Source organism: Saimiri boliviensis, chromosome 19 (assembly GCF_048565385.1).
Source record: "Saimiri boliviensis isolate mSaiBol1 chromosome 19, mSaiBol1.pri, whole genome shotgun sequence".
In the NCBI taxonomy this organism is placed as follows: Eukaryota; Metazoa; Chordata; class Mammalia; order Primates; family Cebidae; genus Saimiri; species Saimiri boliviensis.
In genome coordinates this window covers 33,027,493-33,053,089 of record NC_133467.1, presented here as the reverse complement: position 1 = coordinate 33,053,089, position 25,597 = coordinate 33,027,493, and the positions used below count along the sequence as shown (strand labels likewise).

At 43.9% G+C, this 25,597-nt stretch overlaps 2 protein-coding genes across 6 annotated transcripts; both read left to right on the top strand.

The window, feature by feature from the left end:
* Positions 1–6,660: 6,660 nt before the first annotated feature.
* Positions 6,661–12,190, top strand: CD1D (CD1d molecule). 5 transcript variants are annotated; one of them, XM_074389574.1, is made up of 6 exons: positions 6,661–7,244; positions 7,559–7,825; positions 8,136–8,414; positions 8,912–9,217; positions 10,010–10,118; positions 10,213–12,187. In XM_074389574.1, exons 1-6 carry the CDS (start codon positions 7,184–7,186, stop codon positions 10,232–10,234), a joined length of 1,044 nt encoding a protein of 347 aa, XP_074245675.1. In that variant the 5' UTR covers positions 6,661–7,183; the 3' UTR covers positions 10,235–12,187. The 5 variants fall into 5 exon arrangements, with proteins under 5 accessions (XP_074245675.1, XP_074245676.1, XP_010346811.2 ...); XM_074389575.1 differs by having other exon boundaries at positions 6,664–7,244; positions 10,013–10,118; positions 10,213–12,184; XM_010348509.3 differs by having other exon boundaries at positions 6,669–7,244; positions 8,939–9,217; positions 10,213–11,787.
* Positions 12,191–17,808: 5,618 nt separating this feature from the next.
* On the top strand, positions 17,809–21,978 carry CD1A (CD1a molecule). Its single transcript, XM_039459910.2, has 6 exons — positions 17,809–18,484; positions 18,823–19,089; positions 19,740–20,018; positions 20,512–20,790; positions 21,151–21,244; positions 21,413–21,978. The coding sequence occupies exons 1-6, from the start codon at positions 18,427–18,429 to the stop codon at positions 21,420–21,422; spliced, it is 987 nt and encodes a 328-aa protein (XP_039315844.1). The 5' UTR covers positions 17,809–18,426; the 3' UTR covers positions 21,423–21,978.
* Positions 21,979–25,597: the final 3,619 nt, after the last annotated feature.

Here is a 25,597-nt window from a genome sequence, read left to right as displayed (position 1 = left end):
GGCTGAGGTGAGTGGATTACTTGAGGTCAGGAGTTCTAGACCATCTTAGCCAATATGGTGAAACATCATCTCTACTAAAAGAATATATATTAAAAAAAAATGGGCATGGTAGAACACACCTGTAGTCCCAGCTGCTTGGGAGGCTGAAGCAGAATTACTTGAACCAGGAAGGTGGAGGTTGCAGTAAGCTGAGATTGTGCCACTGCACTCCAGCCTAGGTGACATAGGCTCTGTCTAAAAAAAAAAAAAAAAAAAAAAAAAAAAAAACCAACCAACCAAACAAGTAACTGAGCCTCAGCCAATCATACCAGCCAATTATAGTCTGCAAACTGCTCAAACATGTTGAAATAAGGCAAATTCAGAGCTGTAATCAATCAGGCTATTTATGTATGTAATTTCCTTTTTCTTTCTATAAATACTGCCTGTCCATATTGCTGGATGGAGCTCTCTGAATGGTTCAGGATGCTGCCCAATTCATGAATCATTTCCTTGCTCAAATAAATTCTACTAAATTTAATTTGTTTAAAGTTTTTCTTTTAATAGATTGATGTAAGAAGTGAAATCTGAAGTAGACCTCTAGTAACCCACAGAATCACTGAGTTACCAAGTAAAGGTACTTTCTAGCATTCAATGTGCCCATTGATCTCTCATAACAACTGGGATCTGGGTAAGTTTATTTCCAGATTCAAGCTCCATGGAATTGTGTTGTGAGCTCTTTGACTTTATCTGAGGATGCTTTACTGACCTGGATCCAGGATTGGATTGTATCTGATAACTAACTGGATTGGTTCCAGTTTGGAACCTTGGGTAAATACTTTTTGAAAATGAGTTCCTCCAAACATAAGAAGCCTAACACTACATTTTCTGGGACAATAGCTAATGCTTTGTACAAAAATTGAGCCTAGAACCTGCGCATTTTTTGAAAAACTGGTTAACCTTAGTAAAAACAACTTAGAATTATAGTCACCACAATGTGGAATTTTTAACCTAGTTAAAAATATTCACTTACAAGGTGCATTAGAAAAGAAAGGATCTAAAATGCTAAAAAAGAAAGGTGTTACATTCTTTAATTGGCACGTAGAAGGATCTAAATATTTAAATCAAAGTCTGTCACTTTAAAGGTTCCTTACAAAAGGTAAATGAAAAGAATCTTAAAAGTCTTTTTAATAATTATTAGTCAAAAGCTTTAGTCATCTAGGTTGGAAATCTTGTTCTATGGATTAAAAAAACAATTTGAGCTCAGATATTCTTTAATAAATTAGTGGGCTTGGATTATTGTACCTGGCACATGGCTAAAATTTTGGAATAAAAGCTCTAAGTTCTTTTTTTGTCTATATGTTTATGTATGTGAATGGAAATATTTATATGTTTTTCTAAAAATTGAGCATTAAATATAAAAATACATTTATATAAGACTAGAATTTGGTCCTCCTGTTAAAACAACACATTTTTTGGGGGGAGTATTTATCTGCTCTAAATAGGAAATTGTGAAAGGTCTTTCTTTACCTTTTAGGTAATTGGCCCAAAAAACAAAGTTCTGTGTTTTACCAAGATAATTTCCTTTGCTTTATGTTGCCTTTTTTAGGTTTTTGATTACTTAAGAACACTGAGCCTTCTCTACTAAAAGAGCTTAGGTTTTTCTATAACTATGTAACTTTCTATATTTGTTTTTGAAGTCTTTTAATTATTACCTTGGTTAAAGAAATGAATTGTTCACAGTGACCTGTGATCCTATTTTAAGCAAATATTTTAACTCTTTGATATTTTTGATAAAATTCCAAAATCAGATTCTAAATTAAGCCTTTTTCTGGATCTCAAATTAACTTTTTAAATTTCAAGATGGACTTTTGGAACTTTTCAAAGAAATACCTCTACTGATAAAAAGAGAGATATTAGATTAACTGGGCTTATTTGACATATTAGATTGTATGGGAAGCACTGTCAAGTAATAAAAGTAATACATTTTCTTTGAGTTCTGTTTGCATCGATATGTTATTAACGTATTTTGGAAACTGTATAAAGTTTACAGAAATCTAACAATCCTGGTAGTGTAATAACCTAACCTGGGTTAGCCTAACTGACTCCATCTTAGCTGCAAACCTGACAAGCTCTCTGGAGCCTCTCCCTCCCTGCCACAGCCCCTCAGGTGCATTACTGGGTCACCTGCACTCAAAGCTTTAAACTGTTAAGAGTGGTTTCCACTGTTCATAGGTTTCCACTGTTCATGGGTTTCCACTGTAACCCCATCCTGCTTGGCAAGTCTATCTGCTATTGTGAATACCTTCCTCGTGATTGATTGTATGGAAAGTTTCCCCTGCTACCTGCCTTAGTGATTGTATGGAAATACCTTTAGCAACCAACAGTCCTGGGAACCTTCTTCCCCCTGGTTACCAGCCTCCTCCTACTAACTTGCTTCTTCTGCTTCTGTAAAATTCCCCTTCAGCTAGGCTGCCCACTCCCCTACCTAAATCAAGATATAGAGGGAAATGAAGCCCCTTCCTTGGGGCTGAGAGATTTGGAGCATTAGCTGACTCTCGGTCTCCGACTGAATAAAGGACTCATAATTTGAAACTCAGAGAGTGGCGATTCCTTCTAACTTGCTCTGTTATTACAGTATAACTCTAACAATCATAATTCTAGTTATTATCTTAAAATATTTTATGCAACAGATATAACCAAAACACTTAGTCAATTGCATTATTACTGTAATGAACTGTCATCATATATTTAACCACAGCCATTTCAAGTCTTGTCATTTACAGGGTGGTTAATTATTTACTCTGATACTTTCCTGAGTAACCGTAAGCCTAAAGTGCTTCATCTTCATGGAGATTCATGAAAAAGACTCTAAAAGGTACAGGTTTCTCATAACTTTAAGATCACACCATTGGACTGTGCAAGAATTCCCAGAACTTTAGTGGAGAAAGTGACTGGTTCACAAAACTCCTAACCCAACAACAAGCAGAACAAGAACTAATAATACCAAGGAAATGACCTGGCAGACTTTCCTGCTAAGTCAGCCAGTACTGAAATTATTAAGATATGCAATTTGAATGAACTCCCGTAAAATTAAGTCAGATTACCTGTGTAACAGATATTTAACAAACAGTGCTACACGCCTGAATTAGAGAAACAAAATAGACGTTTAAGAGGATGTAAATCCAATGGGAAGCATAGATTCATGGAGAGCCTGGATGGCTACCTGCTTCTTCCTGAGTCCTTAAAGTTTCCATTACCAAAAGCTCTGCATTCCACAACTTATCATGGAGGAGATAAAAGTATCCAAATTGTGAAGAAATACTGGTGGAATGACTCTTCTAAAAGTGCTAAAATGATTTACACCCACTGTTTGGCTTGTCAAATCCATAATTCTGATAAGACAATCAAAACTTTAGGTGGTATATTTCCACCATTTGTGGGATCACTTGACCATTCACAGATAGACTTGTGAATTTCAATTTCTACCCTCAACAAGGTATCAGAATGTTCTTGTAATACTTTCCATGTTTTCTGATTGTATAAAAGGTTTCTCATGTAGAAAAGTTGATGCTATGATGATAGTTAAGAAGTTATTAGAGGCTGGGCATGGTGGCTCATACCGGTAATCCCAGTGCTTTGGGAGGCAGAAGCAGGAAGATTACTTGAGGACAGGAGTTCAAGATCAGTCCATTTCTGAATGTCACTTTCTTTTACTGTTTATAAATACTGCCTGCCCACATTGCTGGTGGAACTCTCTGAAACTTTACTGGTTCAGAGCGCTGCCCAATTAATGAATTATTTCTTTGCTCAAATAAACGCTGCCAAACTTAAATTTGTCTAAGTATTTTTAACAATTGTGAAATGATCACAATTAAGCTAGTTAACATACCCATTACCTTTACATAGTTACTATTTTGTGCATATGTGTGCATGTATGTGTTTGTGTGTGGTAAGGAGATTTGTCTTCTTAGCATTTGCTAAGAAGATTTGTCTTCTTAGCAAATGATAAGTATACAATACAGTATTATTAACTATCTTCACCATACTATGCATTTGATCTCCAGAACTCATTTGTCCTGTACAATGGAAACCCTTTGACCAAAATTAACACATTTGCCCCTTCCATCCAGCTCTTGGAAACCTCTATTCCACTCTGTTTCCATAAAATTTTACTATTTTAGAGTACACATATAAGTGAGATCATGCAGTACCCACCATGGGTTTATTTTGAGGCCTTGAATAAATTACCATCTCTCTGTGCTAGTGTATGCTGAGTTAGTCTCGTTATAAAAGATGATTTTTTTTTTTTTTTTTTTGAGACGGAGTTTCGCTCTTGTTACCCAGGGTGGAGTGCAATGGTATGATCTCGGCTAACTGCAACCTCCGCTTCCTGAGTTCAGGCAATTCTCCTGCCTCAGCCTCCTGAGTAGCTGGGATTACAGGCATGTGCCACCATGCCCAGCTAATTTTTTGTATTTTTAGTAGAGACGTGGTTTCACCATGTTGACCAGGATGGTCTCGATCTCTCGACCTCATGATCTACCCGCCTCGGCCTCCCAAAGTGCTGGGATTACAGGCTTGAGCCACCGCGCCCGGCGAAAGATGATTTTTTTCAGTAACATATTGCGAAACATTTTATAATTCAATGGTTCTTTTTCCCAGAAAAAAAAAAAAAAAAAAACCTGGGAAATAGGCAATAGTCAAAAAGTGTCTGACTCAACTGACCTTTGGAAAAAAACATCGGTATAACTCCAGATAGCCCTAACTTCTGAAGGTAATACTGCCTGGCCTCTGTTGATAAACAAACAGAAACACAAAACCACACACACACAAACCAGCTTCTTGTCTTTAAGTGTGCAAGAATGTTAGCACTTAAAATTTTTAAGATACATACAAACTAAACAGAACAGTTCGAGTTTTTGAAGGGAGCTTGGAAATTTGAAGAATGCAAAGTTAAAAATATTGCCCCATGATTCATATAATTATTTTTCTTTTTACTTCCATCCTCATAGCTTCTCTCCTATCCATTACTTCAGCAATTGTGTAACCAAACTTAATCGCTTAACACCTTATTGGTTACAAGAACATGTCACTATGTTATTTTAAGCTGTTTTGGGCAAATTACACATAATTAGATAGGCTGGGTTAGGGCTGTCTACAAGATCCCAGCCTAGAGTATGGTGCAGAAGCCTGTTTTCTCCAGGACTCTTGCTGCAACAGGATGTGGGAGAAGGGAAACATTAATGTTAGCAGGATGGGAGGACCCAGATTATGGAGACACGATCCTTGCATGCCAGCACCTTTCCAGCTGATTTAAAAGAGGACACAGAGGGAGACAGACATATGGCCATTTCTAGAATGCTAAGCTCTGCTACATGCTGAGAGGACAGGTTCTCAAAGCCAGTTCGTGTACAAGCAGTGGAGGCGGTAACTGCCCTGCTTCTCCTGCTTAGGGTCACATAGCCTGGCAGATCTGGAAGGACTTCCCTGAGAAAGTGACCTTGGAATTGATATCTGAGCGGAAATAACTAGGCATTGGGAGGGGGTGAGGTCAGGAGAGGGTCAAGAGCTTTCGTGTAGAGGGAACTTGTGTGGAGACCTTAGGCAGGAAGAGGTTTTGCACAGCGGAGGAACTGAAATCACAGTCAGGCTGAAGTACAGAGCAAAGGCTGCTGGGGTGTGAGGTGATGTCAAAAGGTAGACACCAGGGCTAGAGGCCGCACAACCTTGCTGGCCGTGCTAATGATTTTCTACCCCAAGAATGCTACTTCAGGTGATCAGGCAAGAGGTTAGATGGTGGTGACGGTGGAAATGTAGGAAAAGGAACTTATTCGAGAGATATTTAAAAAGAAGTGAAATAGAGATTAGTTAGTGATAAATGGGATAAAAAGAGTGAGGGAAAGGGAGGTGTCAGGCTGCTGCTCAGGGTCTGAGTTGCCAAAGAGGGGGTCTTTTCCTCAAGGTGATCTAAGGTTTGGAACCACGATTTTTGGTCATTTTTTATTTTCTATGTGAAAAATGGGGAGTTGGCTGTCCAGGAACACACTGTCATCTTATACTTTTTTTTTTTTTTTTTTTTTTTTTTTTTTTTGAGACAGAGTTTCACTCTTATTACCCAGGCTGGAGTGCAATGGCGCGATCTCGGCTCACCGCAACCTCCGCCTCCTGGGTTCAGGCAATTCTCCTGCCTCAGCCTCCTGAGTAGCTGGGATTACAGGCACGCGCCACCATGCCCAGCTAATTTTTTGTATTTTTAGTAGAGACGGGGTTTCACCATGTTGACCAGGATGGTCTCGATCTCTTGACCTCGTGATCCACCCGCCTCGGCCTCCCAAAGTCCTGGGATTACAGGCGTGAGCCACCGCGCCCGGCCCTATACTTGTTTTTTAAAAAGGAGGCGCTTATTTGGGGAGGGAATGAGTGAGGAGCCAGAGGAGAAGGTGAGTGGGCAGAGGCCAGGGAGGAGAAGAGCACGAAGGGAGTCTGGGGACGCGCCCGCAAAAAGGAGTCAGGGAAGACACAGCAGAGGCCGGGGAGGGGAGAGCAAGGAGCATGGCAGGGAGAGAGAGAGACTGGGCAACGCTGGGGTGGAGGAATCCTGGGCTATGACAGTGCTGAAGAATCTCAGCCAGCCTAGTCCAATCCTCTCAATGTGCAACTGAGGAAATTGATCTTTATGCTTTTACTTTATTGTAAATGCGATATTTACACTTGAGAAATTTTGGAAAACATAAAGGTGTAAGGCAAATTAAGATCAGTCATCGTCTTTCCACCTAGAGACACCTACTGCTAATGCAAGGACTTTGCTCCCTTTCTCGCTTTGCAATTTTACCACGGTCCGAAGTGCAACACAGATACCATCTTAGGTCCTGCCTCTAAAACTTAACGGTTGGAGAGCGTCCCACACGCTGACCCAAAGTCTCCGTTGGAGCGGATTGAGACCCGCGGGTTGTGAAACCTGAAGTGAGCGGCTGCGCCGGGACTCCCGGGACCCCGACGTCTTTGCAGCTCACACGGCTAACCGCGAGGGCGCCCTCCGGCAGAAGCAGCCAACCGCAGACACGCCGAGGGAGGAAGGCTGCCGGCGTCCGGGCTCGGGGACTGGCCGGCACCCAGGCCGAAAAGCACGTGGGCTGAGCGGGAGCGGAGGAGCGTGCGCAGGTCAGAGCGCGGCGCGGTTCCGGAGGTCCCCAGGCCCGGCGACATGGGGCGCCTGCTGTTTCTGCTGCTCTGGGCGCTCCTCCAGGCGTGGGGAGGCGCTGAAGGTGAGTGGAAAGGGGGTGCCTGCCGCATGCTGAGGGGGCAGGTGCGCTCGCTCGCGGGAGGGTGGAGAGAGGGAGCCGGGCAGGGACGGAGGGCGCCGCCCGATGGGGCGGGTGAGACCCGGGACGCAGCGGCGCGATCCGGCCAGAACCCTCGCTGCGCCCCGGCTCCGGGAGAGGCAGCGCGGCTCTGAGCTCGCGGGCATCAGCCCCTCCTGAAGCTCGTCTCCCCGTGGTTTCTTTCTTCCTTCCTTCTCTTTATGTTGGCTGCTCTCCCGGCCACTTGCTACGCGCCACGGGTCTTCCTTCTCTCCCAGTCCCGCAAAGGCTTTTCCCCTTCCGCTGCCTCCAGAGCTCCTGGTTCGCCAACAGCAGCTGGACGCGCACCGACGGGTTGGCGTGGCTGGGGGAGCTTCAGACGCACAGCTGGAGGAGCGGCTCCGACACCATCCGCTTCCTGAAGCCCTGGTCCCAGGGCACGTTCAGCGACCGGGAGGTGAAGACGCTGCAACAGTTATTTCGGGTCTATCGAGACAACTTCACCAGGGACGTGAAGAAATTCGCCGAAATGCTGCACTTAGCCTGTGAGCTGAGGGATAGGATACTGGGCCGGTACCCAAGGGGAGAGAAAGGCCACAGAAACTCCGCTGGGAGACTGTGGCTCCACCTGATGAGACTCTCTGCTCTGTCCACCCTCTTCTGATTTCCCTTCTACCGGGAGATGTCCCAGCCTCTGACTCTTCAAAGTGTCCCTTGTTCCTGCCTACTCCAGGTCACTTACTCTCCTTCCCTTGAAGTCTGGGTCCCCATTATAACCCGCACATCGATTTCTTCTCTTTCATCTCTTCCAGTCTTTTAAATCCTACTTTGATCTCTCTCCGTTCCTTTCCGCAGATCCCATGGAGGTCCAGGTGTTTACTGGCTGTGAGGCGGACCCTGGGAACGCCTCGAATAATTTCTTCCATGTAGCATTTCAAGGAAGACATATCGTGAGTTTCCAAGGATCTTCTTGGGAGCCAGCCCAAGAGGCCCCAGATACGGCAAACTCGGTCATCCGAGTGCTCAACCAGGACCAAGGGACGAAGGAAACGGTGCACTGGCTCCTTAATGACATCTGCCCCCAGTTTGTCAGTGGCCTCCTTGAGTCAGGGAAGGCAGAATTGGAGAAGCAAGGTCAGCCTGCCTTCCTCACCCCCTGCACTCCACTTTGGGGTTCCAAACGGGGCTTCTCCATTCCAGGGTTCTCATCCCTTTGAGCATTCAAAGGAGAGGAAGGCCCAGGAGCGGCTGGATGGAAGAGGGTATTTATTCATTTCACAGACATCAACTGAGCACCTCTTGGGTTCCATGAATTGAATTAATAAACAACTGGGGTTGAAAAATGTCAGGCAGGTAGGATCCCTACTTGGTGGGAGGATGTTAATTAATGCAGTGTTTGAAATAAGCAACACATGTTGCTGCAGGATAAAGGGTGTTATAGGAGAACAGACAAGGGGCATTTATAGGGGACTGGGACCAGAGAAGGAGAAAGAGTATCAGGGCAGTTTCCCTTAAGAAGGTGGCACAAATGGGTTGAAAGTTGTGAGAGGCTTCATTTCCAACGTGAACATGTGGGGAGCATGAGCCTGGTATGAGGCCTGGGGCCTCTAATGCAGAGTTTTCACTTTAAGATCCCCTCATTCCCTTGTTGGATACAGTGAAGCCCAAGGCCTGGCTGTCCCGTGGCCCCAGTCCTGGCCCTGGCCGTCTGCTGCTGGTGTGCCATGTCTCAGGATTCTACCCAAAGTCCGTGTGGGTGATGTGGATGCGGGGTGAGCAGGAGCAGCCGGGCACTCAGCGAGGGGACGTTCTGCCCAATGCTGATGAGACATGGTATCTCCAAGCAACCCTAGAGGTGGCCGCTGGGGAGGCGGCTGAACTGTCCTGTCGGGTGAAGCACAGCAGTCTAGAGGGCCAGGACATCGTCCTCTACTGGGGTGAGAAGGAGCTGGGGCCCAGGCTGGAGATGCCAGGAGGTGGTCCTCAGGCATAGAGGGAGGCACGGGGGAGGGCGGTGGCTTGATACACCCAGGATAGAGGAGTTTCAGAGATGAGGCCTCCAGTGGAAGGGATAGAGGGGTTTCAGATACAGGAAGGAGGGAAATAAAGACCCCAAAAGTCAAAAAGGATCGAGACAAAGTGTTCTGTCTCTCCTCTGTCTCAAAGACACAAGAAGAAACAAGACTACAAAACTCAAGGATCTGGAGGTAGGCAGCAAATAAAGAATTCCAGGAAGATTCATTCCTCAGCAAAAAGAGAGCCAGGCCTTTGGGAAGGCAGCTTAGCAAAGATAGCTTGGTTGGTTAAGTGTTCCCTGTGTAGGGGCCAGGGAATCTGCATATAGGATCTCATCTCATCATGCACAATTCTCTTTGGAGTGAGTACTGCTCTTCTCATTTAACAGATGAGGAAATGGAGGCTGAGATAGGTTAACTGCCGAAGCCGCGTAGAAAGTGGACGGGCTGGATTTAGACTCAGGTCTGCCTTGCTACAAAGCTGTTGCCCTTCCCGTCTATGCGACACTAGCAAATGCTGAGGTGGGCCGAATTTGGGATGCCCAGGTTCTGAAAACAAGATGGGAAATCTACATTTATGAGGAACAGAAATGGGTGCTTTAAGTGGAGGAGGAAGTAAGAAGTACCTGGTGTGCTCACAGGTGCCTAGACCAGGGGACTGGATATAGAGAGGGAGGGGTCCTGTGCTAAGAGACAGCCTTTTATCCTCCAAAGCAGGTGGGAGCCAAGCCTCCGTGGGCTTGATTGTCTTGGCGGTCGTGGCGTGCCTGCTGTTGCTCCTTGCGCTCATCGTAGGCGTTACCTTCTGGTTTAAGAGGCAGCCGTAAGTCTCCCGTTTCCCTTTCTTTGACCTCTCTCCCGTTCATTCGTGGGTCCCCCTTTTCCTTAATGGTCTTTCCCTTTCTATTCTCTCACAGTTCCTATCAGGGCGTCCTGTGACTCGTCTCGCCACATCCGTGTCTCTGAAACTCAGGACCTCTGGACCTCAGGTTCCCAGGACTTCAGTCCCGGTGTGCTCAGGAACTGAAAAAGAAAGGAGAGATACCTTGAAAAAGTAGAGAACAGTCATATGGCAGCTCTGATCACACCCTTTTAACATTCATCTAAAATAATTTAAATTCTTTTAAAAAAATTACACTACAAGTTTATAAGCCAAGCGGCTCTATAAAATCAGAAGTGTAAACACGTGCAAACTTGTGTCTGAAGACCTACCAGGGACAAGCAGTTAAGGGCTGGAGTGTGAGCGTGTGTGATGGGATCTGCAATGAACTGGAACGCACATGTTCTATCCAAAGGCATTAGCCGCAGCTGCTTGTCGTTAAGTATAAAGTCAGGACCTGGCTTGGCTTTAACCGTCTTTCAAGAAAACTGGAAATCTGGATTTTTGCGCGAATATGCTTGATTTTTTTTTTTTTTTTTTTTGAGACGGAGTTTCGCTCTTGTTACCCAGGCTGGAGTGCAATGGCGCGATCTCGGCTCACCGCAACCTCCGCCTCCTGGGTTCAGGCAATTCTCCTGCCTCAGCGTCCTGAGTAGCTGGAATTACAGGCACGCACCACCATGTCCAGCTAATTTTTTTGTATTTTTAGTAGAGACGGGGTTTCACCATGTTGACCAGGATGGTCTCGATCTCTTGACCTCATGATCCACCCTCCTCGGCCTCCCAAAGTGCTGGGATTACAGGCTTGAGCCACCGCGCCTGGCTCATTTGGTATACTTTAATTTGGAGATTTAAGTAAACAGTGACTCCAGGAGGCTAGAGAAATTAGGACTTTTAGATTACAAATGCAAGATGGAGATCTCATTTAACGACGACTGTAACTTTGAGATAACATGTGGGGAACGTAGCCCAGAGGCGGCTAAAATCCTGTTTCCAGTAAGGTCTTATCTACAAAGCTCCCCACATCAATATAGTTTACTTACAAATACCAAATTGAGTTTGTCTGCTCTTCTAAAGTGGTGAGTTAAGATAAGGGTCCCAACAGATGAACAGCTGTTACTGCAGGTGAGTGTTCTACATCAGGCGTGAGATTTTCAACCATAATGGAGTGAACTTGAACGACCTACACTGTTTGGAGGATTTTCCCTTGAAACCATTAAAGAGCTGTAACACGACGCTTGTGAATGTCACCACTAGGTGGCACTGAAAGTTAAACAGTTACTGAACAGGCTGCGGTGTATTGAAGTTTTCCTATGGACAAAATGGATTTGTTTTGTGTCTATATATTTTTTGTTTGACCTTAAAACGTGACAGTAGCAGACATCTCCTGTACCCTGCCTTACACCTCAGCCCGTTTGTTTTCCTCCAGCCCTTGCTGAGGCCACTGGTTACAGAACCTCAGCTCAGCTCACTGCATATCCCCTGCTTATTTGCCCTAAGTCTTTATTCACAATGTGGTTGGGACACCTGTGAGAAGTGACTTAGCATTTAGGAATGATCAAAACTGCAAGCGTGAGGGAATTAAGATCCACTGGGCAATCCGTGACTACTAGGAGTCATGGCTTTGTGTTCCTCTCAGGTCCCTCGGGTAGACAATTCTGAGGCAAGATCTTCATGGCTCATCAGAGGATTCCAGTGAGGTCAGCTCCAGTTTTCCATAGTGGTGACCAGCCTGATAATGCCACTGTATTGACTTTCTCTCCTTTCTTGTTTTACTCTTCCCAGTATAGTAGCCTTAGTATCTGGTAACATGTCCCATAGTAAAGTCATTTGTAAAGCTCCCCACATCAATATAGTTTGCTTTGGCTTTCTCTCCTTTCCTGCGTTAGGGTCAGCTTCCTGTAAGGAACCCAAGCATAACCTACTACCCTGACAAAGAACATTTTCAGTGCTCAGAACTCTCCTTCATGGCTCTTCTTCTCATTCAACATTCTTTAAAAGACAACTAATCATCTATGAGTTCTATTTTTGATCTTCCTACTGGAATCCTGGCTAGTACTATTTTGTGTTTGCCTTCATTATTTCTTTTTTCTTTTCGTTTTTTTTTTTTTTTTTTGAGACAAGGTCTTGTTGTGTGCAGTGGCATGATTTTGGCTCACTGCAGCTTCACCCTCCCAAGTAGCTGGGACAACAGGTGGGTGCCACCATACCTGACTAATTTTTGTATTTTTCTACCTCATCTCTGCAGGTGGGATTTCACCATGTTGCCCTGGCTTGCTTTCTTCCATTCAACATCATTTCTGTGAGATTTACCCATGTCGTGGCATGTAGCAGTAGTTCACTGTTTTCCATTGTGGTGTACTGCTCCATTGTGTAAAATATACCACAATTTATCCGTTATACTGCGGGTAGTCATTTGAATCATTTTCGGATTTTAGCCATTTTTAATAATATCACTTTAAATACTTTTGTTCACGTCTTCTTGTGAACATAAACATTCATTTCTTTTGTGAATAAACATAGATATAAAATCGCATATATATATATATATTTTTTTTTAAACTTTTAATAGATACTGGAAAACCGTTTTTCATAAAGATTATACCAGTTTCACTTTCCCTAATTTCTGCATCCTCACCAATATTTGGTGTTACTAACTCTTTTAGCCACTGTGATGACAGCATAGTGTATCTAATTTTTATTTTAGTTCCTATTTCCCTGTTGATGAATGGTACTTAACATCTTTTCATATGCTGTTTAGCCATTTGGATCTATTATTTTGTGAAATGACTGTTTAAAATTTTAGCTTTTATTTTGGGGTGGGGTGGTGTCCGTGTTTTCTTTATTTATTTGAAGTTCTTTATATTTTTTGGATACTAGTTCTTTGTTGGATATATGTATTGTGAATATATATTGATGCATTTTTTTCGTTACTAATCTCTAGTTTTTCTTTTGCTATTTTTTTTTTGAGACGGAGTTTCGATCTTGTTACCCAGGCTAGAGTGCAATGGCACGATCTCGGCTCACCGCAACCTCCACCTCCTGGGTTCAGGCAATTCTCCTGCCTCAGCCTCCTGAGTAGCTGGGATTACAGGCACGTGCCACCATGCCCAGCTAATTTTTTGTATTTTTAGTAGAGACGGGGTTTCACCATGTTGACCAGGATGGTCTCGATCTCTTGACCTCGTGATCCACCCGCCTCAGCCTCCCAAAGTGCTGGGATTACAGGCTTGAGCCACCGTGCCCGGCTTCTTTTGCTCTCTTAAAGCTGTATTTTGATAAAAAGAGTTTTTTCTTAATGGGATATAGTTTATTGACACTTTATGGTAACTGTTATTAATTTGAGTAAATTATTTACTCTTACTCAAAAGTTATGAAATATTTTCCTTTATCACGGATTCTCAAACTTGAGTGGGCATCAGAACCACTTGGAAGGCCTTTTAAAGCACAGATCACTGGGCCCTACCCCCGGAGTTTCTAATTCTTTGGGTCAGGGATAAAGCCAGGAATTTACATTTCTTAAGATTCTCCAGATGATGGGATGGAGGATTGGTATTAGATCTTCTTTAATGTTTGGTATAGAATTCAACTGTGAGGCCATCTGGTCCTGGGTTTTTTTTTTTTTGTTTTTTTTTTTTTTGTATTTTTGTTTGTTTGTTTTGAAAAGACACTTAATACTTGTTACTTGTTACTGGTCTATTCAGATTTCCAGTTTCTTCATAATTCAAGTCTTCATGGGTTATATGTTTCTAGGAATTTATTTCTTCTAAGTCATCTAATTTGTTGCCATATAGTTGTTCTCCTCTTTCTATTTTTTCTTTGTCTTTCTTTCTTTCTTTCTTTCTTTTTTTTTCCGAGATGGAGTCTCGTTCTGTTGCCCAGGCTGGAGTGCAGTGGCACAGCAATTTTGGCTCACTGCAAACTCTGCCTCCTGGATTCAAGCGATTCTCCTGCCTCAGCTTCCCCAGTAGTTGGGATTACAGGTTTGGACCACCACACCCAGCTAATTTTTTGTATTTTTAGTAGAGATGGAGTTTCACCATGTTGACCAGGATGGTCTCGATCTCTTGACCTCGTGATCCACCCGCCTCGGCCTCCCAAAGTGCTGGGATTACAGGCTTGAGCCACCGCGCCCGGCCAGCCCAAGTGTGAATGATCTCTCCAATTCCACACATCCGACAGGTGTCCCATGTGGAGGTTCACGTTGACTCAGCCTAAAGCTTATTTTAGACTGCAAGAGACGGGCTGTAAGAGGCCAGCCACACACAGGCAGGTAAAGGGAGACCTGCTGGAAGCCAGAATGGCAAGGAAAAAACTTGAAGCAGAGTGGAAGGGAAAATGAGAAGCCCAGGCAGTGGGTTTCTCTGGATAGGAAATTGAGGTTTCTGTTGGTGGAAAGGGGAAGTCAGATGAGATGAGACTATGTGGGGAGGGGAGCTCTCTTACCTGGGTTCTGAGGAGAGCTTCATTGGAGAAGGAGGAAGTCAGGAGTCATGTGAACATTTGGAGGAACAACAGGTAAGAGCTGTTATAGTGAACAGGAACATGCTTTTGGCCTGAACACCAATGATTCAAGAAAGTGGATCCTTGGGAAAGGTTTGGTGGCAAAGGGAAGAACACTGGGCTTGCTAGGATAGCTGGGACACCTGCCTGATTGAGTTCTAATCAGGGTATATGATTCACCCTAGTTTTTCTTCTCTGGGGTTTCCTGTGTCCAGGGAGTACAAAATTTTCAGTGATCAGTAATAGCCATCTCTTTCTCTCTTAATTATTTTCCTTTTCTCTGGTCCTGGTCACCTTCCCTACCTATTTTATTTCTTAATTTTTGTGTAGCATTCTGCCCTTTCTTAAGCTCCACCCCCAACTTCTTAGTATCCCCCAGCCAGCTCCCAGGAGCCCGGTTCCTTTCGGTCCCCTCCTTCAGGTCCTGCCCTGTACCCACCATAGCTGAGTGCACACTCAGGAGTGGAGTTGGCTGGGAAAGTTGCAGACCCTCTCACCAGCTGCTCCCTGCATCTCTGATCAAGATCAGCTCTGTCCACAAAAAGTTGGGGTGGAGAGACTTGTGGCTTGGCTCCACTTCTCTTTCCAATCTGCATCCAACTTCCTCTTCCCTTGCTTCCTCCTTCTTTAGCATCTTTTATGCCCCTGGAGTAACTGAGCAGCTCCCAACACTTTTGTCCAGAACTCCATTTCTCAATTAGTTAATTCTCTTTCTTTTCCTTACCAAACCTAAGCTGAATCCTCTTTGCTTTTCTGACCCCCTACTCAAGGGTGTAGGCCACATTATTTGTGGCATTGTGCAGAATAAAAATGTGGGGGGCACTGTCTTTCTCCATTTGGGCTGCCACAACAGAATGCCACAGACGGGGTGGTTTATAAACGACAGAAATTTCTCACAGTTCTGGAGGCTGGGAAGTCCACGATCAAGAGTCAATGTCTAGTGGAGGCTTGTTTTCTGGTACACAGAGTACCCTTTCTGGATGTGTCCTCACATGGTGGAAGGGGTGAGGGGTCTCTCTTGGGTTTCTTATATGGGGACTAGTCACATTCATGAGGATTCCAAACTCATAATCTAATCACCTTCCAAAGGCCCCATTTCCTAATAATATCACATTGGGGGTTAGAATGTCAACATACGAATTTTGGGAAGACACAGCAATTCAGAATATAGCAGGTCTGCATTCAAATAGGCAGGAAAAGAGTGATTTTAAAGGTATTAAAATATAAAACTTTTTCATTCTTTCTGAAGTTTCTCTCTCTTTCTGTCTCAACCTGTATTGGTGTTTTTGTTTATTTGTGTAATTTGCTACTGTTGTGCCCCTTGGGTACAGGGATACTCACAGGGTGAGCAGAGAGGCTCACCTGGAGTCCCACTCCATGACTCTGAGCACATGCAAGCTGCCCACTGGCTGCTGGGTTCCTCTTTCTGGGAAAAGGAAGTCAGTCTCCCCTTCCCACAGTGGCCACCCTAACCCTCCACGGATGGGTGACCACCAAGAAATTGCAACCACCGCATGGAGATGCACTTGATTCTTGGACCAAGGGTGGGAAATCAGGTCGTCCTGATCTGTCTCAAAACACTCCGTGGTGCAGCCTGGGTGGGAATGACTAACGCCAACTTCTGTGCAGACACTGTAGGGTGCATGCCGCCAAATTTTATTCTCTCTGTGTCCCTGGCAGAAGCGAGGTAATTGTGAAAGGTGATGGCAGAAGGGGCCTCCTCTGCTAATGAGATCAGGTGTTCATATGCACAGAGGGCAGCAGGATGGAGGTGAGCAGGAGGGCAGGAATTGCCTGTAGCCCCAGACAGTGGGGAGGAGCAGGTGGCAAAGAATCAGTGCTGGGGGGAGGGTGAAGTGATGGGAGCCACGTCCACGTGTCAGCCGAGAAGCCCTCACATAAGTTTTATTGGCTCATTGGACTTCATTTATAAAACACATATTAAGATAAAATTATGAAGAATTTAAAGAGAATGATCATAGGGCATCAGCTATGATGCTGCATTGGTTGCATGTCCCACGAAGCAAGCCCTGGATGTGCAATATACAGACTCACTCACTATTTGGGGGTGATCCTGACTCTAACTCTTTACAACCTTCATCTTTCCATCCTACAGCCCTGGATAGCTCAGTCTTTCCCAACTATTTCTGCCATCTTCCACCTCATTCTGAGTCATGCAGATGCCTCGTGCCTGATCAGCCTGGTGTTGTTCCCCTCTTCCCATCTCCCTCACTGTTTCCTTCCCTGCTCTTTGCATTAACTTGAGAAACATTTGTATGTGTATGCTAGCTTTAGTGCCCTTGTTTTGTTACCTTGGCCTGAAGTCTACACTCCCTTCCCAAATTTCCTATTTCTCTCCTTTCCTTCTTCCTTCCTCTGACTTACTATAGCAGATTTATCTGTTTCCCGCCCCAAGCACACACTCTCTTGCTGAACAGATCTGCTCCCTAAACAGGCCTTCCCTGCAGCTCTGTTTCATTCCATTAAGGGAAAAGCCTCATAAAGTTTTTAAAGAGTTTTTTTAAGGATTACAGTTCCTATATCTCTAAAAGTCTTCCCAGGAGCCATTCCATGTGAAAAATTGGACTTGGATTGCTAAACTTGTGTAATTGACCCTTGGTGGGGGTTAGGAGCGATGGTGGCCCCGTGCAGTCAAAAAAATCCGTGTATAACTTTTGACTTTTCCAAATCTTAACTGTTAAAAGCCTACTATTGACTGGAAGCCTTACTGATAGCATAAACAGTTAATGAACACATATTTTGTATGTCATATGTATTATATATGATATTTTTTGTTGTTGTTGTTGTTGTTGTTGTTGTTGTTGTTGAGATGGAGTTTCGCTCTTGTTACCCAGGCTGGAGTGCAATGGCATGATCTCGGCTCACCGCAACCTCTGCCTCCTGGGTTCAGGCAATTCTCCTGCCTCAGCCTCCTGAGTAGCTGGGATTACAGGCACGTGCCACCATGCCCAGCTAATTTTTTGTATTTTTAGTAGAGACGAGGTTTCACCATGTTGACCAGGATGGTCTCGATCTCTTGACCTTGGGATCCACCCGCCTCGGCCTCCCAAAGTGCTGGGATTACAGGCTTGAGCCACCGCGCCCGGCCTATATATGATATTCTTAAAGTAAGCAAGAGAAAGAAAATATTTTTAAGAAAATCGGAAGAGAAAATATATCGGCTATCGATTAAGTGGATCATCACATGTTCATCTTGATTCACGTTGAGTAGGCAGAAAAGGAGGAGAAAGAGTTGTTTTAGCGGTGGCAGAATCAGAAGCAAATCCACGTATAAGTAAATCCACGCAGTTGAAACCCATGTTATTCAACGGTGAAGTGCAGTGTGAGGGTTTGTCAATCTAGTCTGGAGCTAACTGGGTTAGTGTTTTGCTGTTGCTGCAATAGTCTTCACGTTCCTCTACATTACTCTGTTCCTAGGGTGGGGCTGGATAAAATGTTCTTAGTGGTTAAGTGGCTTCTCAAAGCCAGGTAAGACTTGTTCCAGAGAAGCTGAATTAGGGGAAAGTGAACAGGTTGGAAGCTGGTGACAAGGAGAGAAACTGGAAACTAGAGAGGAAAGTCAGAAGCAGAGGGAAATGAGACTGAGTAGGCGTCTCAGGGTTTAAGGGGAGGTTTGTCGGCTGGTTGCAGAAATAAGTCAGACTAGAGATACCGTGGGGTTAGTGTGTTTGGAACGGAAATCAAAGACCAATTTTTGTGAGAGAAGGAAATAACGTCTGCAAATGACATGCTGTTTCTGCTGCTTCCATTGCTAGCTGTTCTCCCGGGTGGTGAAAATGCAGATGGTAAGAACTCTGAGAACTCTGACAACTGCCCAGTTGGGTGATGATGTCTGTGTGTGTGTGTGTGTGTGTGTGTGTGTGTGTGTGTGTGTGTGCTTAGCATATACCTGGAAAGTGAGAGTGCCAGTCTGCTTCCACTCTGACTGTCCACGTCTCCAGGTCCCTGCGCTCTTATGAAGGAAAGTGGTTGATAATGCATGGGACACTGTGGCAAGCAGGCATCTGCTAAGATTATGATGGATCCCCTCTTCTCCAGATTCTCAGTTCTCCCACTCTGGCACCTTCTCTCTCCATTCTGTTTCTCAGTGTCTTTCTCACATTCTACTGTACTTTCACCACAGGGTTCGAGGAGCCGGTCTCCTTCCATGTCATTAAAATCTCATCCTTTTACAACGATTCCTGGGAACGAAATCTGGGCTCAGGTTGGCTGGGTGATTTGCAGACTCACACCTGGGACAGCAAGTCCAGCACCATCATTTTCCTGTGGCCCTGGTCCAGGGGAAACTTCAGCAATGAGGAGTGGATGGAACTGGAAACGTTATTGCGTATACACTTCATTGTTGTTTCTGAGGCAGTTCATAGACGCGTCAGTGAATTGGCATTTCAATGTGAGTACAGTTTCCCCCATGGGGACTGAAGAGTTGGGAGAGAGGGGATGGATGTCTCAATGTTCCTTGTTTCTGTAGGAAACAGCCTGACTCTCTTCTGTATCTTAGTCTATTCCTCTCACCATAAAACCGCAATTGCAAACTTTTGGGCAAGGTCTATATCCAGACCCTAATTCTTCAAACACTTCTGCTACTCTTGAACTCCCATTTCATTGATTGCAGAGTTTTGCTTTATTATCTTTTCTACAGACATCCCATGGTTATGCTTTTTTCTGCCATACAGCCAGATACCTTCAGCTTTTCCACTTTGTCATTCATTCTCTTCAGCAGTCTCTACATAGACTCATTGTAACCCATTGCATGCCGTTCAACCTAAGTTGTTATAATCCCAGTTCTCTTACACCAAGTCCTTTCTCAACCACAGCATTCACATCATTGTCTTTAATTTTTCCTCTTCCTCATGTTACTAATCTTATCCACCACCTATAGCTCCCACAAATTCCCCTTTCTCTGAATCCCTGACCAAATCAAATTTTACTCCATCCCATCAAACCCTGAAGACTTCCCGCTTCTGCTTCTACAATCTTTGCTTCTACACATTTCATTTTATGTTTTTTTTGGTCCTTCTTTCCTCTAATTCATAACCCCAGATCCTTGTGAGATACAGGTGACAGCAGGCTGTGAGCTGCACTCTGGAAAGCTCTCAGGAAGCTTCCTTCGGGTAGCTTACCAAGGATTAGATTACACAAGTTTCCCGAACAATTCATGTGTGCCATCTCCACTGGGTGGAGATGCAGCCAAGCGTGCCTGCAAAGCGTTCAATCAGGATCAGCATAACAAGGATGAGCTACACCATTTCATCAGTGACACCTGCCTACGTTTCCTCTTGGGTCTTCTTGATGCAGGAAAGGCATATCTGCAGCGGCAAGGTCAGTCCTATATCCTCCCTCTAAGAACTTTTGATTTGAAAACCATACCCTGTCACCACCCCCTTCAAATTCAGAATAAGGAGGAGCTGCTCAGAAGTGGGAAAGGCTGGGTGCAGTGGCTCACATCTGTAATCCCAGTGCTTTGGGAAGCTGAGGCTGGAGGACCACTTAAGGGCAGGAGTTCCAGCCCAGCCTGAGCAACATAGTGAGACCCCTGTCTCTGCAAAATAAAAATAAATTAGTTGGTCATGGTGGCACACACCTGTAGTCCCAGTTACTCAAGAGGCTGAGGCAGGAGGATGACTTGAGCACAAGTGTTTGAGATTATAGTGAGCTATAATTTATAATTATGCCACTACACTCCAGCAGAGTGACAGAGACCCTGTCTCAATAAAAAGAGAAATGGGAAAGATGTTTCTATCTAAACTTCTAAACTGATGTAGTGATATGAAACTCCAAGTCTGTAACTGAATATCTCTTCTGACCTTTGCAGTGAAGCCCAAGGCCTGGCTGTCCCGTGGCCCCAGTCCTGGCCCTGGCCGTCTGCTGCTGGTGTGCCATGTCTCAGGGTTCTACCCAAAGCCCGTGTGGGTGATGTGGATGCGGGGTGAGCAGGAGCAGCCGGACACTCAGCGAGGGGACGTCCTGCCCAATGCTGATGGGACATGGTATCTCCGAGCAACCCTGGAGGTGGCCGCTGGGGAGGCAGCTGACCTGTCCTGTCGGGTGAAGCACAGCAGTCTAGAGGGCCAGGACATCGTCCTCTACTGGGGTGAGAAGGAGCTGGGGCCCAGGCTGGAGATGCCAGGAGGTGGTCCTCAGCATAGAGGGAGGACAAGCTGAAAATTTTAGGATATTTGGGATTATAGCCCCAACATGAATAAAAATAGGTAATCTAAGAAATAGAAGTGTTGAAAATGAGGGCCCTGTAGATACAAGAGGATGCTGAGGGTCAGATGAAGGCTCTACCTCTGAGCAGGGATGAGAGGAAAATGCAGAATGAAAGGAGATTGATAAGTTGGACATTCAACTGAAAAAAGGAAGCCCAGGGTAATGCGGTGAAACAGGGAGTGGATGAGGTAAAGTGGGGTGGAGTTAAAATAACATCCTTGGCATCTGTCCAAATCCACAGAACATCACAATTCCGTGGGCTTGATCATCTTGGCGGTGATAGTGCCTTTACTTCTTCTGATAGTGTGTCTTGCACTTTGGTTCAGGAAACGCTGGTGAGTTCTTTGCATGTGTCTTTCCTACTCCTACCCCCACCCCACTCGTCTTCCCACGTTTCTTGTTTCTCTCTCCTCCGTTCTTCTCTCCCCAGCCCCCTTCCCTCTTACTCTGCGATTCTCACCTCTACCTTATTCAGAGTGACTTCTATCTCTGTTCTCATCCAGTTCCCATTAAGACACACCATGAGCCTTCTCAGCACCGTTCTCTTTTTGGGATGAGAAACCAGCGGCCCAAGGACTCAGGACACACCTGAACACGTCGTGGTGATGACATCCTTTCCAGTCTCCTTCTACAACTTGTTATTTTTGGTTATTTCTGCTTAATGATCGTTTGTCAATATAAGCTCAATTTAATTTTGCAGGATTTGTTCTGACCTGGGTTTTGGGACTTTAAAATTATCTCCTAATGGAATGGGGTCCTAGCAACCTCCACATATTCAACCATTAATGTGTTATCAGGCCCTTTTAGATGTCACTTCCTCCAGAGGGCCTTCCCCCACTCACACGTGGGAAGCAGTCTCGCCCTGGTCTGAACTCCCGCCACATTTCAGCTGTCCTTTGCCAACTGTACTTCTCACTTCCTCTCCTTTGCTGCAGTTACGTAGGTTCCCCTTTTCTTCTAATTTTTCAGCTCCTTCAATGCAAAATACATGTGCTTTCAAAATATGCATCCTTGGCGAAGGATTTTGCCTGCATGAAACATGTTCTCAATAAAACTCCGTGGTGAATTTATGCCAGATTTGTAGTCTTTTCTTATTCTTTTCCTTCCTGGTGCTTTTGAAGTAATTGAGACATTTGGTATTCTTTGGGTTAAAAGTCTTCTCACTTGCAGGAGACTTTACACATTCCTAGTTTTATAGTTTTTTAGCTCCAGAGGAGAAACACAATTTTTCCTCTTCCTGCTACTATCATTCAACTATAAAGAGCTATTACAGTTAATTCACTGTTCCAAGTATGCACGGCAGGACACATGTGTTTACTATTCAGTGGCTCAGGGACAAGCAGCAGAATTATCACATTGGAGCTTGATAGAAAGATAGAATTTGGGCCTCACCTTAGATTTACTGAATTATGATTTGCGTTTTGGAAAATCAGCAGGATATTCAACAAGTCTATTAAAATTTGAGAGACAGTCATGTGGGTGATGTCTGAGATGTAGTACAACCGTGTCACTGAAGAGAAAATGATCAAAAAAGGGAACAAGAGTGTTGCTTCTCAAGACTGAAGTGAGATCAAGGCCAGTAATGTGAATACTGCACATTCTCATTATTCATGGCAGTTATGTTCCTGCAGTTGCTGCAAACACTGAATTCATGAGCAGTGAGCCATCGTTCCCAGGGAAATACAGATGTTCGGTTCTTGTGAGATTTTTCACAACATTTATGTTAACTGATGAATGCATAAGCTTGTTTGATGTATGTTTCTTTTTAAAATCATCTTATTTTATATATGTATGTATTTACAATTAATTCATTATATGCAGTAATTCTGTAAAATAATACACTATCTGAGAAGTGTTTAATATTTTCCTGACCTTAGTTAACATGATCACAAATTTATTTGGTCTTCAGCCTCACAACAATGCTGTCCACTACACTTATAAAAATGGTTGTCATCTCATGAATCCTGAAATGTAGGTATTTTCCCATAGCTTCAGCATAGCGTATAGATGTTACTTTCTCAAGCAGCCTCACCCACAGGTGGGTGAATTTCCTCCTCCCATTTCCTGCATTTACTGAACTGTTGATTTATTAACATTGAACTCACAGTCAGCAACCCTGTAACTGTAACAAAGCTTTTCTAACACACACATTGTTCTCTGTAAGGCAAGTCACGGCCTTCTTATGCTTAGGAAGATGAGACAGCATTTAAGCACTGCCCTTGGGAACTATTTAAGATTGTGAAGTCCCCACCAAAAAACACAAAACTGTGGAAAAGTTGGCATTACCCAGGTCACAGAAAGGGCCCTTTTTTACCTTGTGAGAGCTGGAACATGAAGGCAGAGCACCACCTTTTTTCGCCCTTAGTTGAGAACATGTTCTTGGGGACTCACATTTTGTACCTCTCTGCACATATTCATGAGTGATTGTGAACGTGCTATGAATGTAGATCTAGCGGTTACAAATAGATTTTAACAAGCAGACAAACTAGCAAATATCACATTTTTGAATAATGAGGATTGTCTATTGACCCCCAAATGAAAGTATTTGTCAAAATATCCATCGCTAGACTTCAATTACTTTAGGATTCATGAATGAATTCAACAAATATTTCCTACGATTCTGCTGTTTGCCATTTGCATTTTTGTGGGTTCTTTCTCAGTTTCCTAGTATAGTAATTTATTTGAGATGAACTTGGGGAAAGGGACTTAGCTCTAATTTTTTTAGGAAACGGAGAAGAGGGGCCCAAGGCAAGGGAAACATCCACGCAGACCAGGTGCCGTGGGAAGTAGCTGCATATACAGAAATTTTTGGAAAATGAAGTTGTGATGGGAGAAGAGGAAAAGAAAAATATGGGATAGAGAAGAGGAAAGAATGGGGCTGCTGCCGTCTTTCATCTGGGTTATACATGATTGGTTCCAATCCGTTTGGGTTTCAATCCACCTTGCCACATTTGCATAGTACGCATCTGTCTTTTGGTTGGTCGATACCACCTTCAGCTCTAGTGATCAGCCTAAGGCAACCAGGAGGACTCATCCTTTACAACGTGATAGGCTAAAGGATGGAAGGTAACCTGAGATTTAAGCCAATCATCGTATAGGTTCCGCTTACCCTTGCTCACAGTGGTGGTTCAGGGGTACAGACCTGTTTTTAAATGACATTGTTTACATGATGCTTATTCTTGTGTTTGACAATAGGGAAAAGAGATGCTCTCTTTTGTCCTAGATTTTGCGGTGTGAGATATGAAGCCTAAAACTGCTTACGTCATTTTTTTTCAGCACCAGAGAAATCACACAGGCCAGAAAGTAGAGGCAACAGTCTCTCAGAAGAGTCCAGATTAAACTGTATCCAAAGCCTGCATTAACCCTGGACTTCTCAGTGATGTTAGATGATACATTTCCTTTACTGTTTCACACCATCAGTTTGGGTTTTCTCTTGTTTGTGATTGAAAGCATCCTCTCTGACGTACATGGACCCCAGGGGACACTTAGCTGATTTCACTTTTGGTTGAAGTATTCCTCTTTATTTCCCTGTTACTCCTTCTTCCTTCTTGGAATTGGCTATAATTGAAAATTGATTTTTTTTTTCTTTCATAGTTTGAGCATTCTTTATCTGAAGTGCTTGGACTCAGAAGTGTTTCAGATTTCAGATTTTTTAAACCTTTTAGAATATTTGTGTGTACCCACCAGCTGAGCATCTCTAATTGGGACATCTGAAATTTGAAACGCTCCAGTGAGTATTTTCTTTCGGCATCATGTCAGTGCTCAAAATGTTTTAAATTCTGGAGGATTTTGCATTTCAGATTTTCACATTAGGCATACTTGTCATTTTTTCTTATATGTGTCATTATCTTTTCAAACTCTTACATTGCCCTGTTTTTAGCTATGCTCTCTGGAGTAATTCCTCTCCTGAACTTTTCTTATACTTCTGGCCGGGAATAAAAGTGCTGGTTCTGCTGTTGAGTGAATGACTTTGGAAAGGTTCCTTGATCTTCATTTTCTTCTTCGGTTAAATGGAGGCAAAAATATACACTCTTAGGATTTTCATAGGAATGCAAAAGCAATCTAGTGTTATTAAAACACTAGGAGTTTGGCCTGTGCCCTGCTGCTTGCCACATAGAAAACCAGTTACTGAGGCAGTAAGTATTGCCAGGGAAGAGTGATTTAATTGAGTGCTACGGTCGAGGAGATAGGAAATCAATCTCAAATCCACTTCCTTGATTGACTAAAATTAGGGATTCATGTGGCAGAGAAGTAATGGAACCCTGTGTGGCAAAATAGGAATTAGGGAGAGGTAAGGGAGAGGAGTTGGTCCACAGCGAGCACGTGGTTGCTTAAGCACTTGCTTAAATGGGTGACGGGGTGAGGGGTCTGGCATCTCATTGTCCAGATGCAATAATTTAGGTTTTAGTTGTTTTTGACAAGGTTTTGGTTCCTTGGCCAGGAATGTATTGCTAGTGGTTTGGCTGTTGTGGGCTACGGGAGTCTCAAAAGCCCTCTTAAGTAGCTGTTGGGAAGGTCTTCGAGACAGTGCTGAACGCAATGCATCAATACAGGAAGGATACAGTAAAATGCCTGTACTGCAATTAGAGTTGTACACATCAAATAATAACACTTTTTTTTTCTAATTGAGATTTTATTGGTTGTGTTGAGGGTCAGTACACATATTTCAATTCTTTTATTTTTATTAT